The following is a 14541-nucleotide window of genomic DNA, read 5'->3' on the forward strand; positions in this document are numbered from 1 at the left end:
CCACGGTGCGGACTAATTTCCCACGGTGCGGACTAATTTCCCACGGTGCGGACTAATTTCCCACGGAACGCTATCAAGGCTTGACCACTCAGTGGACGTTGTTCTTCGGCCTGCTGGCTGTGATTGGTTCCCAGACAAGCACGTGACGTGCCGTGGGCCAATGACAGTCATGCCTGAGATTTTGCTTGCACTGTTGCTGGGAGAGTCGGAAGCCGTCGCTGGGGCAGGCTGGCTGCAGCTGCCACACGTGGAGCCCGAGGACCGGCAGGCTGGTGCGTCCCTGGGCTCTCCCCTCCCCCAGTCCAGGCTGTGCCCCACCTGGCCCCACGCTGCACCCTGTGGCGGATCACGGTGACCCGTCTGTGTCTATGAGCAAGCCGTCCGGATGCGGCCTGCATGGAAGCTTCCAGAAGCAGCTAGGGGAAGGGGGTGCCACGTGCTCCCGCAGGGCTGGAGAGGCAGGGTCTATAAGAAGCGGGTCGTGCCCGCCGCCCAGAGTCGGGAGGAGGCCGCTGCGGGAAGAAGCGGAGCCCCCAGACTCCTGAGCCTGCCCCACAGGAAGACGAGACCCGGGGGAAGAGACGCCTGAGGGCGGCCCCCAGCCCCTCCCGGCCTCTGCTTTCAGCCTGCACCGCACCTGGTCCCTCGGAACGACTGGGGTTTGCACTCTTCTTCTGTCAAATCTCTACGCTCCACTCCCGCCCTGCTACCTACTCTCCATGGGATCGCAGTCAAGAGACGTAACCTTTTCTGCCTCCGTTTCCCATGTGTAACATGGGGCACCAGCAGGCTGTACCGCTAAGCCTCGCTACAGGGATTAAGTGAGCAATGCGTGGTCTGTAGCCAGCGGGTCTTCAGGGACCCGGGGGAAGGCTGGGCACCGCAGAGACGCTTCCCAGCCACACTCGCTGAGCTGCGCCGGGTTCGGATGGCTCCACCCAAGTTCCCTTCAGGAAACTGGGAACTTGGATAAGAAATGGATAATGGATAATGGATAAGACCCAGCGTCCACCGGGGTCTGCACTCTAAGTGGTTTGCTCCTCGAGAGGGCTGTTGCACGTGAATAATGCCCTGTGATCCATTCCGCAGATGCGGGGGTGTGGGGGGAAACGGGCTGTGCCCGGAGCCGAGAGAGCTGCTGTCATCTGCACAGAGGCAGGCGCGACGCGGGATGTGTGTGTCACTGGTGTCAAAGCCTCCTCAATTTTTGGGGGAAGGAAATGGGATATAAATAAATGTGTAAATATTTCTGTAAAATTCACAGTCTCTGACTCAGGAGGCAGAGAGCTGTGTGCCTTCAAACCAGAGTATCTGTAAACTGGGTTTCTATCAGTGAGGACAGAGCAAATGCCAGCTCTTTCAAGATTCACCCCAATGTCCTCTTCTGCGACATAAGAAACACAGCTGGGACTGGCCACTTCTGCCTACAGGGGGGCCACCTACACCTGCAGGGAGGCAGCAGGGCTCTGGGTCCTCAAAAGGAGAGCAGGAACCCCCCTATGCAGCAAAGCCAGGCCTGGGGTGTCCACATCCCACAGCAGGGGAATCAGCTCCCACTACAGCAAGGCCAGACCTGGGGGTTCACACCCCATAGCACGGGAATCAGCTCCCACCACAGCAAGGCCAGGCCTGGGGGTTCACACCCCACAGCAGTGGAATCAGCTGCCACTACAGCAAGGCCAGGCCTAGGGGTTTACACCCCACAGCAGGGTAATCCATTGTGACCCCTGTGGTTCTAAGAAGAGAAAACCCCATTCAGAGGTGCTCACACAAAAAATTAAATACGTACGTGTGCGTGCATGTGTGTGTACGCGTGCGCGTGTGTGTACGCGTGCGTGTGTGTGTACGCGTGCATGCAAGCATGTACTAATTTATTGCAAAGCCGGGCATGTTGGCTTTAGGAACAGCTGGATCCAGGTGTTCAGTCACCAGCCCGTTCTTGGGTTTCTCGGGGCCCTGTGCACTCTGAGCTCTCCCCTCTTGATGAGAAGGCAGTTGCAGCTCCCTCATCTCCCAGCCTTGACGTTTTACCTTGTGGGAAAAGCCTGGTTGGTTTTTTCTTGCTGGCCCCCTGGTAATTCCAGAATTCACTCTTGACTAGACCAGCTGAAACCACCTGACCAGCCCTGAGCCGTCCTCAGTGCCTGGGATGACCGTCACGCTCTGACTGGCTTAGACCTGGGCCAGGGCATCCAAAGCTGGGCTGAAATGCATCAGTGTGGGGAGCGGGGACTTCCACCTGGAGCCCGGGACGGGACCTCAGGAGGCAGATGACGAGACACACTAAGGCGCGCACGCCCACATCTGTGGTAGAAAAGCCATCCCTTGACACGGGCGAGGCTGGGCCCTGAGAGACCCTCACCCACCCTGCACTCGGCACCCAGGGTCCAGTCTCCCGGGCCTCCGGAAAACAAACCTTGGGGGACGCAAGGGTCACTTGGGGCTTCAGCTGCAGCTCGGGTTCAATCCTGACTCAGAGATGACCCGGCCCTCATGACTGGACGCACGGGGCCCCCGCCTGCCAACTGGACTGACTGAGGTCGTGCACAGCCTTGCTGGGGTCCTCCAGAGGGTTCCACAGGGGACCGAAGGCCTGCAGGGATTCGAAAACCAGTGCTGGAGGCAGCCTCTCTCCCTCACAGCAAGAGCCGGGAGATAAAACAGGCAGGCCAGGAGAGCAGCTCCTTCCTTATGGCCGGAAGCCCTTCAAGTCACAGGGGAGGAGTGATGGGGGCAGGAGAGGTGGGGACTGGGGCAGGGCACTTGGGGACCCCCCATCTGCCAGATGGGCTGTGGTGTTTCCACTCTTGCCGTGTGAGCAGGAAAGGGTTAACTTGGCAGGCGGCTCCTCCACACCCTGAGCATCTGCACCCGGCCCCTGCCCGCCCCAGGCCCTGGAACCTGCTGCTGAGAAGATAGCCCTGCTCACCCAGCCTCGCCCCGGTAGTCTGTGCTGTACCAGGGTTCACGGTGGGGCTGTGGCCTCGTGGCGTCAGCTTGACCTCTGGAGGGTGGAGACCGAGGTCAGCCATGTCCACAAGACCAACTCAGTGAGGACCTTGGACGCCGACACTCAGAGGGCTCCCGGGCTGGTCCCGCCTGGCACACGCTGTTACACGTCGGTGCTGGAGGAGCAAGTCCATGGGATGCCCTGGGAGGGGACACCTGGGAGCTTGTGCCCGGCCTCTCCGGGGCCCTGCCTGGGTGTCTCTTTAACCTCCCTCTGACTTTAACCTGTGTCCTCTGCTGTGAGAAACCTCAGCAGGGAAAAGCAGCCCGGCTGGGCCCTGTCTATCCTTCTAGAGAGTTGTGGAACGTCAGGGTGGTCTCAGGGGTCTTCCTGCTGCGCAACAGCTGCCTGAAGACTCACAGCCGAGGACGGCACTCACTCCAGCAGCGAGGGAGCCCTAACGGCACACTAATTTCACCCCCAAATTCAGGACACAGAGGAGTGTTAAAAAACCCACACATACACGCATGCGCACACGTGCACACACACACGTGTGTTCGCACACATACACATGCACAAGCACACATGTACATCCACACGCACACACACACCCACGCACACGCACACATGTACACGCACGCACACATGCACACACACACACACCCTCAGTGCACAGGCCGGGCTAACACACACGAGCGCATGAGCCGCTTTCCAAACCAAAGTCACTCCAGCCCTGTGCCTGTAGCTGGCGCCACATGAAAACATCACTGTGTTCTTATTTATGGAGCGTGTTTCTTTAAATAGACCTATTTTAAAACTAAATGCATTTTTTATTTGAAAAGGAATCTTTGTTTTATCGCTGCAAATGGAAAGCTGGCAGTACGCGTGTTAAATCATGGAAACCATGAAAATAAGTGGAATGAAAATGAAACAAGGTTGCCACAGTCTGGAGGTGGTGGAGGTGCGGAAGCTTCCGTGCCCAGGCCTCGGCCCTGTTTGTCTAAAGGGCGCGTGGAGACACCTCCTGCTGCTGGGGAGCTGGGCACGCCCCACGTGAGGCGCCGTGCTGTCTGAGGGATCATAGTCACACTGAGAATTGGTTCCCAGTGCGCATCTGTGGGAAGGGTGTGAAGCGGCCCACCTGGCCAGAGCACAGAGCTCCGGGCCCCGCACCCCCCTCCAGGCCGTCCGGGGTGCTCCCTGCACCCCTGGACCCCGCGGGTCTACCTGGCTGTCCCACCTCCCTCCCTCTGCATGCAGGAAACCCCAGAGCAGGTGAGTGAATGCCCTGGGGACCAGTGCCCAGTGCCCAAGGCATGAGGAATGCGGCTCAGACTCGCCTTCCCCCTCCCTCCTCTTCCCTGCCAGCCTCCCCAGCCTCCCCAGCCCCGTCTCAAATGAGCATCCGGTGTCAGGGCCTGCTGGCGGAGGGGGCAGGCTGACCACACCAGGAGCCGCAGAGGGCACTGCTGCCCACCTGCCCTTCCTCCCTCGGGCAGCTCCAGGAGGAGGCAAGTGTGGCTGAGGCTGCCCGCCGCCACCCCACGGTGACAAGTCGACCCTACTGTGCAGCACAGGCACCCAGCTTCTGTGGGTTGAGGCCGCCAGGGGCCCTGGGACAGCATCGTGTTGTGGGCTGGGCTCTGGGAGGGAGGCGGGGGAGAGGTTGGGGTAGGGGCTGGCCCAGCCTGCCAGTCACTCCCAGCCCCAGAGGCCGAGCTCGGGGTGAACTTTATCCGCCACTGATGCAGCGTTTGTCCTGGCTGCTCCATCAGGACAGGTGTGAGGGTCACAGACCAGCTCTGACCCGAGTGGCGCTGAGGCAAAGCCAGGCCTGGGGTGACGGGACGGGAGGCGCCCAGGCTGCGGATGGAAATGGGAAAGGCCATCGCCTGACGCGGTAGACACGCTGCTGGGCAGTGGCTGAGGCCCCAGCGGGCAGGACCCGGGCTGGCAGGGCCTGACTCCGGGGCCTGAGCTCCGTGAGCCACAGTGCTCAGCCCGGCTTCCGTGATCCACAGAGGCAACCACGGCAGGGGGGCCCCAAGCCTGGGGCCGGGGCCCTGAGACGGTCGCCCGCAGCCAAGAGAGCAGGAAGCGGGAGAGACAGAGAGAGAGAAAGAGAGAGAGAGAGACAGAGAGATCCAGAGAGAGTGAGAGAAGGAAAGAGGGAGAGACAGAGACCCAAAACAGGGAGAGACAGAGGAGGAGAGACAGGAAGGGAGGAGGCAGGAGGAGCGACAGCCCGGGCTCCCCCGCCTTGCTTCCCGACAGCAGGCCCTCAGACCTCCGGCGCGGGCACTCACTTTCTGGGCCGGTAGTCAGGGATGCTCCGGTCCAGGGAGATGCGGTCGCTGAGCTGGGCGTTGTATCCGTACTCCTCGTAGCTGCCCTCCGCCTCCTGGCCATCGTCACGCAGGGTGGCTGCCAAGCCGCCCTGACCCAGGCCCCCTGGCCCCTCCACCAGGCCGATGGGCTTGGCGAGGCCTGGGGGGAACGAAGAGAGGGAAGTCAGGCCCAGGATGCGCAGCGGCCGCACCCGGGAGACGCCCCTCCTGCCCTCCCTGACGGCCGCATCCCCAGGGCGAGCCCAGCAAACTCCCTGCAGGTGGCAGGCTCCAGAGGGTGAGACCCAGACTGCGGCACTGAGGCCCTGCGCACGGTGAGAGGGCGGTGCCGGGTGGAGGAGGGACGGGAGGCGGGTGTCGCACAGCAGTCAAGGGCAGTGGACTCCGTGTGACGCTGCCACAGTGAATATTTGTTATGTATTTGTTGATTCAGGGTCTCGCTCTGTCACCCAGGCTGCAGTGCAGTGGCACGATCTCAGCTCACTGCAGCCTCCACCTCCCAGGCTCAAGCGATCCTCCCACCTCAGCCTCCTGAGCAGCTGGGCGCACCGCCACAACTGGCAAATGTTTGTATTTTTTGTGGAGACAGGATTTCACCACGATGACCAGGCTGGTCTTGAACTCCTGACCTCAAGCGACCCACCCACCTCGGCCTCCCAAAGTGCTGGGATTACAGTTACAGGCGTGAGCCACTGCACTGGCCAATACCTGTTCTTATGCAACTGTCCAGACCCACAGCAGACGTGACACCGAGTGAGCCCCCCGGGCCACAGACCACAGTGACCGGCCTGTGTCTGGCAGGATCGGCCCTTCGACGGCGACAGCACACGCACGCACGTTCATGCCGGGTCACTACACCTGCAGTGGGGGCGGCGGAGGCGGGAGCTGCACTAAGTCTATAAACCCAAAGCTGCTCTGACAGCCACGCCCACGAACGTCAAAACATCAACTCAGAAACTGCAATGAGTCTAAGAAGATCAGGTGCTTTAAACGCCGTGCCACTGCCACCACCCCACCAGCGCCTGCGTAACGTGAGCATAACACACCTCCACACACGTGGTGCCCTCTGGGGTAAGAAGAACTGGCCGTCCACATAGGCAGCGGCTGAGATGCGGCTCACACACGTGGCGCTGAGTCAAAGAATCAACACAGACGGAATCACAGCCCACCCCACAGCCATGCGGCAGGACGGGGACCCCGGGGTAGGGCGGTGTCAGCTAGAAAGGAGCAAGTGGAACATCTGGGCGGCTCGGGAAGCTCCACAGCTTGGTCAGGGTGTGAGGAGTGGGTGCCTAGTGGGGGCCGGGCCAGGGAAACTTCTAGGTGATCAGCTGTGCCTGGCAAGTGGATGTGGCCTGGGGATACTGTTCCCAGAGGGACAGGGGCAACAGGGGTGTCCCCCCGCAAAGACGGCACCCTTGGTGCTCTCTGAGCTGGGAGTCTCTGGGGTAGCTTGGATGTGGGGGCAGGTGCCAGGGCAGCAGTTTTAAGCCACAAAGAGGCAGCATGGGCCCCTGTGGCTGGGCTGCCTTTTGTCAGCTTGCATAGAGAGTTCTCTGGCCCGTGGAGGAAGGCCAGTGGGAACACAGACTCGGGAAATATCCGCTGCCGACATCCCTCACTGCCCGCGTGGGAGAGGCCCTTCTCCGGGGGCACCAGCAAGATCTCTGCAGATTCCTGCTCCAGGGAGGGCGGGGAGGGAGCGATGCCCTGGATAGATCCCAGCCCCCACATGGGCAGTGAGTGGCTTCTCTGCTCAGCACACCTGAGGCTCAAGCCTCACAGAACCTCTGCACTTTCTGGAATATTCCATTTTAAATGGGTAAACAAAGTGTTTGTGTTTATGTAGGACTGAAGGATACAGATTGGATGTAGAATTGAAAAATTACACGACACCAATCACTTCCACTTATTATTTTAATACTTTGAGATAAATATGTAATCCTGCATTTTTAGATATCGATATTGCTCTTGCATTGTTCACTCTGGAAGGTCTGGAGTGGATGTCTCCCAGAGGCGGGCGCAGCAGCCTCTAACTCGAGAGACGTCCCAGCATTTGCGGGGCTCACGCCTTGGGTGTCTGAGGACGGTTTCGGTGGCTGAGGGCAAGTCAGGTGGCCAAGTGCAGTTCAGGTGTCTGAACGTGGTTCAGGTGTGGTTCGGGTGGCTGAGGGTGGATTAGCTGTCTGAGCACAGGTCCGGTGTCTGAGAATGGATCGGGTGTCTGGGCGCAGGTCCAGTGTCTGGGCGAGGGTTGGGTGTCTGGGCGAAGGTCGGGTGTCTGAGTGGGAGGGTCCAGTGTCTGGGCGCGGGTCGGGTGTCTGGGCGGGGTTTGGGCGTGGTTCAGGTGTCTGGGCACGTGTCGGGTGTCTGGGCGGGGTTTGGGCGTGGGTCGGGTGTCTGGGCGTGGGTCAGGTGTCTGAGCGGGCGGGTCCGGTGACTGGGCGTGGGTCGGGTGGCTGAGCGTGGTTTTGGTGCCCGATCACAGTTTGGGACGGGTGCCTGATGCCTGGCATTGGGACTTTTTCACTTGTAAAAGTAAAACATACACACATTGAAAAATTCAAACAATCCAGAAAAATCATAAAACGGAGAGTTAACATCTGCACTGTCTCTGCGAGCTCCACCCTCCAGAGGAGATTTGTCTTTCTGGTTCGAGTTCTTTTCACGATGTCTACAGCACACGAGCACGGGAAGCTTGTGATCCGCCCCTGACTTCTTGGCCTGAAAAATGAGAAGCTGAGCCCATTTTCATCTTCTTTGCCTGCCCCCTCCTCCTTCCCTCAATTTTTCTTAGCTATTATTTTTAGTGATTCTGTGGTTACCTTGGTGGCTTCAAAAGGAACACTTAAGCCTCTATTTCTGGAAGCTTCAACACTAGCCAGCATCTCTTGATTCCTTACCTCTTCAGAGGAGAAATCGGTGCCCTGCCCCACCGGGGGCCGGCTGCTCAGCTGTGCGGCTGCTTTTATGTCCTCGAAGGCGAATGTGACACCTGCACTCGGCTCTATCTCTGTGAGTGAGCGTCCACAGGACTTGACTTCAGGGTAGTTCTAGAATGAGAAGTGGCGGGCGAGGGGCTCACAACTGTCATCCCAACACTTTGGGAGGCTGAGGCGGGCGGATCACTTGAGGTCGGGAGTTGGAGACCAGCCTGACCAACATGGCGAAATGTCATCTCTGCTAAAAATATAAAAATTAGCCGGGTGTGGTGGCCCACACCTGTAATCCCAGCTACTCGGGAGGCTGAGGCAGGAGAATCACTTGGACCTAGGAGGCGGAGTTTGCAATGAGCAGGGATTGCACCACTGCACTCCAGCCTGGGTAACAGAGAGAGCGAAGCTCCATCTCAAAAAAAAGAAAAAAAAAATGTGAATTGACATGACCACATCAGGATTATGTAGCTATTATTCACCAAGGCGCCAGCACGGCCTGGACCACTAGGACCAAAATATAATTCTATCACCCACTAAGCCTGTGCTACTTAACGAAGAACTTTTAAAGGTCAAGACAATATAATTGACTTTCCTGACACTCTATTAATTTCCCAGACTTATTTTGACTTGTTTTAGGTTTGGATCTTGACTTTTCATATGCCTTTTCAGAGCAGACACAAAGATAATTATTAGCAATAATAATATCTACCAAGCATGCACCCTTTACATGTATTAACTTGTCATTCCCCACAACACCCCAGGGACGTAGGTTCTGTATTTCACTCCATTTTGCAGATGAGGAAACTGAGGCTCAGAGAGGCCAGGCCACACGCTCAAGGTCACAGGGCTTGTCAGCACCAGAACCGTGTTTGAACCCACGCAACGTGGCATGGAGCAGCTGCTCTGACGGCCGGGCTCTGCTGCCATGTGAGCTCAGGCCTCCTGACGATGTGACTGGGAAACACGTCCTGGAGACATTCCCGACTGCAGGGCTGGCCCTCAGCACCCTCACCTGATGGCCTTCTCACTCCTGGCTTCCTTTGCATCAGTCGTTTGCCCAGTGACCACCCCTGGGCCCTTGTCTCTCTAAGCTTGGGTGGGCTCCATCGTCCTGTGGATCCCACATCTGCTCAGGTCCTGAACTTCCTCTTCATCCCACTGGAGTATATTCCTAAAGAAAACTGAAGAAGGGTTGTGTGGAAAGTAAACTTCTGAGCCCTAAAAATGTCTGAAAGTGCCTTTCATTGACCTTCATGCTTGATTGATAATTGTGCTGGGTATAGAATTCCAGGCTTGATGGCTTTCTCCCCCTCATGCAGCACCCACTGTGTCCAGTGAGCGTTCTGAGGCTAGTGGGACCCTCTTTCTTCTGTAGATTGGCATTTTATTTCTGCCTCTCTCTGGAAACTTTTTTTTTTGTCATTGGCATTCTAGATTGGTCAGGGCATATCTTGAAATGAATCACAGTCACGCTTGGCAATCCACACTTGTGCTGATGTTCACAGCTCTAGGAAGTTTGTTCTATTAATTATGTGACTATATTCCCATCTGCCATCCCCATTTTCTCTTCTGTAACTGTTAAATGAGTGTTTTCCGTCCTGGTTTATCTCCAGCCTCCTGATGCTTCATTCTCCATTTTCATTCTCTTGTTTTTCGTATCATCAGCTTGATCTTTTGTTGTGCCATGTTGCTAATTAGCCTGTCCAATGAATTGGTTTTGTCATCATATTTTTAACCCCAAAGGATGGAAGCTTCTTGTTCTCCAATCGCCCCTGCCTTGCACAAATGGCAAATTGGTTTTATTTCATGTGGTTGGCAGCAGCCCCAAAGCTGTCTGCATCCTAATCCCTGGAACTGGGGTCACGTTACATGGCTAAGGGGACTTGGCAGATGCCCCCAGCTTTGCCTGAATCTGTTCATTGGCCAGAAGGAGTGGAGGAGCTGGGCCTTCACTGGCTTGCCTGCTCCTTGCTGTGGCCCCCAGTCATTCGTGTGGGGGTTGGAGGACCCCCGGCCACACTGCCACTCACAGCTTCCTTGAGGAGGAGGCAGCGAGGGTTGCCATGCCTCTGACTGTGTTTCTGAAGCGAGAGGCTGCTGTTCTCGTCCTCCCTCCAACCTGGGGCTCCACGCCTCCCATCACTGCTGTGTCTGTGCTTAAGAGAACCGAGCAGCCCCTGGTCCAGACACAGATGCCCACGGGCCACGCACGCTGAGCTGCCCGACTTCTCCTGGCCTGAGGGTCCTTCTCGGTCACGGGCAGGTCACCGTCTAGTTCCCATCTAAGGACTGTGCAAATGGTGGATGTGGAGCACGGGGCAGAGGCCAGCACTGAGCATGCAGTGCGGATGAAGGAGCCTTTGCTGCCTCGACCCAATCTTCTTCCTCAGCCAGCGGAGTCGGTGCTGTCACTGTCCTGTAGCTGCAGAGAGAGGCTGCCCGGGGGATGCATGGGTTCCTGGCCATGGCTCTTCACTCCCCTCTGCAGTGGCTTCGTCAGAGGTGCTGGTTTCCCACCTCCCTGACTTGGGGCTTGGTCTGTGAGCTGCCTGTGGAAAGAGGGCCCAAGGGATGATGTCCCGGTTCCCCGCCTGGCCCCGTCTGCCCACACCACATGCAGAGCCCCCTTCACTGTGCCCAGGACAGGCCTCATCCTGCAGAGAGGCCCGACCAAGCCACAGACTCTCAGTGAGAGGCGGCCCCACCCCTGAGGCACCGTGGGCATAAGCGAGGCTGTCCCATCGCACAGCATCCTGGGGTGCTGTGCTCCATGCTCTGGTGCCATCGCCACCCCACAGGCTGCTCTCTGTGCTATCCTCTGCCCAGCCACACTGGTGGTACAGAAGGAGGAAGCAGAGGCAGAAACAGCCACACCACTCATGTCCATAGCACCCAGTCCACGGCATCCACATCCACAGCGCCCATGTCCACAGCATCCACCTCCACAGCACCCATGTCCCCACCCATGCTGGCGCACCCCCAAGACCAGACGCACATATTTCCTTCCTCCTTGCTTCCCCGTCCCCTCCCGGCTTCCCCATCCCCACATCTGCAGTCATCCACTCAGCAGCCAGCGTGAGCATGTAGAGGGTTCCAGAGCCGCTCCCCTACTGGGGGCCGTGGGTCTGAACCCCACTGCTCTTGTGGTTCTGGCTCAGCCATGACCCTCTAGCCTCTGCAGCCCTCGCGGGTGCCCCCGGGGCTCAAGGTATGCCAGCCACGCTCCTGCTCACGGTCCGGGGCCCCGGCTCCTGCTGCATCCTCTCCCTGAATCTCCCCTCACTCAGGCCTCGACTCCGCGTTGCTCCCTTGGAGGCCTCCCAGGTTCTGACCCAAAGCCCCTCCAGGCGACTGCATCTCAGTCTCTGCTTCCCGTTCCTCCCAGAGCTCAGAACTCGTTACCATCTAAAATCACGCCTCGGCCACACTCTGCTTCCCCTCGACGAGCAAGAGACGCGGGTTCTGTCCCGCCTCCCCACTGTCTACCCTGGCGCCCCACGTGTTCAGTGTGTTCGTGGCGTGTAGCTGGTGAGCCACTGAGGTGGGTGAACAGATCCAAGTGGATTCCAGGGCAGTGCCTTCCCCCATCCCACGGGAGAGGTAGGGCCTCCCTCCCCACCCCCACAGCAAAGAGACAGAGACCCTGAGCCACCGACTTGCCCAGCCAAGGCCTCGATGGCTAGGTGGGACCTGAGTCTGACTCCCACATGGGCCCAGCTCTGTGAGGTCCTGGTCTCCACACAAATGGAGTGGAGCCCGGGCAGTGCCATCCTGGTCCTGGCTGGGCCGACCCCCGGGCCCCGGCATTCACCCTACAACGCTGCGCAGAACACGGGAGGAACCTCGTATTTCAAGGGAAGTCTCGGGGCCCCACCGCCTCCTGGGCCAGAGCTCCAGCATCCAGCAGGGGGAACAGCGAAGGGGGGACGGCTTGCTCCGAGGGAGGGGGTGCGATTTCAGAGAAAGGGGAGGGGAAGAGCGTGGGGAGGGAATGGAATCGGTGAGACGGGAAGCCCAGACCACTGTCGCTGGGAGGAGCGCACGGCACACTCACGGGTGCTCTGCGGAGGACGCCGCCTCAGGTGTGCAGTGCATGCGTGGAAGATGCTGGAAAGAGAGGTTTTCCCACCAGGAGGAGAGTCCTGGAGGGCACAGGCAGAGGGGGAGTCCAGAATGCATGTCCCTAGGAATTCCGCACACTTTAAGGGGTACTTGGGGCTTCAGCTCTGTTCACTGGGGTGGGAGTGGCGGGGCCAGGGCCGCCATAATTGGGGGCATTGAGCCCTCACCCCACAGCGGGGCTGAGCCAGCCAGGCCTCAACCTTCAATGCTGGCATCTTGTGAAGATGTGGGGACAGATGGGGGTGCTTGGGCAGCTAGGGGCCGCAGGGGAGGGGCCTCCGGGCAGCACTCGCTTGACGGTTCTTGGGAAATCCCGTCGGTTGTTATTTGCAGTGGTTTTGGTTCCAGAGGCCTTGTGGAGGCCAAACGGTGGACGCTGGACGCTTGCTCCAGGGAGCTCGGGCTGGCTCCAGAGAGCCTCTGGCCATGTTTTCCCCTCAGTAGGTAAGTTGGTTTTCCATGTGTTTCTGCATAAAGTTGCCTTATTTAATATCTGTCGACGATTCTGATCTTAGGGCCAACAGCACCGTGACCCACGCCGAGCGAAGCTCCTCCCACACACGCGTTTACCGCGAGGCCACTTGTGCCCAGGGCACCGACGGCACCTCCGCCTGTGCTTCGGGTGTTCTAAACAGCGAAACCACCAAAGCACACAATGTAGACAATGTGCCATGTAAGCAGCAGCAGGGACCCCGTGTACAGTCGGGGCCAGAAGGTGGGGGACCCCCGTGTACAGTCGGGGCCAGAAAGCGGGGGCCCCGTGTACAGTCGGGGCCAGAAGGCAGGGGACCCCATGTGCAGTCAGAGCTGGAGAATGCGGGGGACCCCCATGTATCAGTCAGAGCTGAAAGGAGAATGTGGGGAACCCCATGTATAGTCAGAGCTGGAGAAGGCGGGGGATCCCCCGTACAGTCAAAGCTGGAGAAAGCGGGGACCCCATGCACAGTCGGAGCCGGATGGAGAAGTGGAGCCTGGCCCTGTTTGACCAACAGTCTTGCCCCTCTGTGCCCATCTGTGAGTGACCACGTAAGACAGGAGTGTCGATTTGTGGATTACAGATGAATTTTAGGGAGCGGGGAAATTTGCAAACACAGAATCTGTGACTGATGTGGGCTGACGGTACTGTGATATTCTGGTGATCACTGTGGATGCATTGGTGGGGCTGGGGGATCCATGCCCTTCTGGGGCACCAGGTCTTCACCACTGACCTCCCTTCAAAGTGGTCCCTGGGGCAGGTGGGTCGAATGAACGAATGACTCGTGGTCAGCAGAGGGGAGCCGCCTCCCCTCGGCCCGGCCTGTGCCCCTGAGGCCCCACGAGGTCCCTGACGGTGGAGGCTCCTCTGGCAAACCCAGCGGCATCCGCCGGGGTCCTTGCTGAAACAGCCCAGCAGGCCCTCCGGGAGTGTCTGATCCACAGGGGCACGTCCGGCAGGAGACTCAGGAGCTCCGATGAGCTATGGGTGACGCCGAGGCTGTCAGGTCGGGACCTGCTCTGGCTCTGGGCTTGCAGCCAGGTCTCAGAGGCTTCAGGGTCCTGCTCAGGGTGGCAGCGTCCATGCAGTGCCAGGTCAAGGCAGACGCTGGGGCCAGAACTTCCAGCTGGGAGGGCAGAGCTGAAGCAGGCAGGGGCTGGGTCTGGACTTCCAGCTAGAGGGTGGGGCAGGAGCAGGGTGGGGCAGCCTCTGGGAGGGCAGGTACAGTCAGAGCTGCCTGGCTTTCCCTGCTACGTTCTCTGGAGCGGAAGGGATCTGTTAAATCTCAGAAAGTGATAGTCCCACGGATTGGATTTTCCTGTGCGGCCGCCGCCGTGGCGCCTCGTGGCAGGATTTCCAGAGCTCTCATCTCCCCTGTCTCTTATCCCTGGCGTGGCCTCATACCCTCATCCACAAAGAATTCCTTCCAAAGAGCAGGTGGCTTGATCCCACCAGGAAACCAGGACGAATGAGGACAGAGGCTGGTCAAGGTGTGGAGATGCCTGGTCTGCAGTGTAGGCTCGGGACCAAATTCTCCGTAAACCACAGTGGGCTGGAGCCGCCGCCCCTGCAGCTGCACTGGGGGTCATGGGGAGGGGCCCGCACTGCCATAGCCCAGGGGCTGGAGATGGGGCCGCCAGCCTGGGAAGCCAGCAGGGCCTTCAGACGGGCACCCGAAGGAGAGGTCGGGGCAGGGGGGGTGGGGGCGGG

The 14541-nt window shown here is 59.0% G+C and overlaps 1 protein-coding gene across 1 annotated transcript in view; it reads right to left on the bottom strand.

Annotated features, from left to right (window-relative positions):
• GALNT9 (polypeptide N-acetylgalactosaminyltransferase 9) overlaps nt 1-14541 on the bottom strand; it is a 119287-nt gene that overhangs the window by 76913 nt on the left and 27833 nt on the right. Inside the window, exon 2 of the mRNA XM_017513621.2 lies at nt 5257-5437. Coding sequence (XP_017369110.1) covers nt 5257-5437 — 181 coding nt within the window. The remainder of the gene's footprint in view (nt 1-5256; nt 5438-14541) is intronic.

This window comes from Cebus imitator, unplaced genomic scaffold, assembly GCF_001604975.1.
Source record: "Cebus imitator isolate Cc_AM_T3 unplaced genomic scaffold, Cebus_imitator-1.0 Scaffold497, whole genome shotgun sequence".
NCBI classification, from domain to species: Eukaryota; Metazoa; Chordata; class Mammalia; order Primates; family Cebidae; genus Cebus; species Cebus imitator.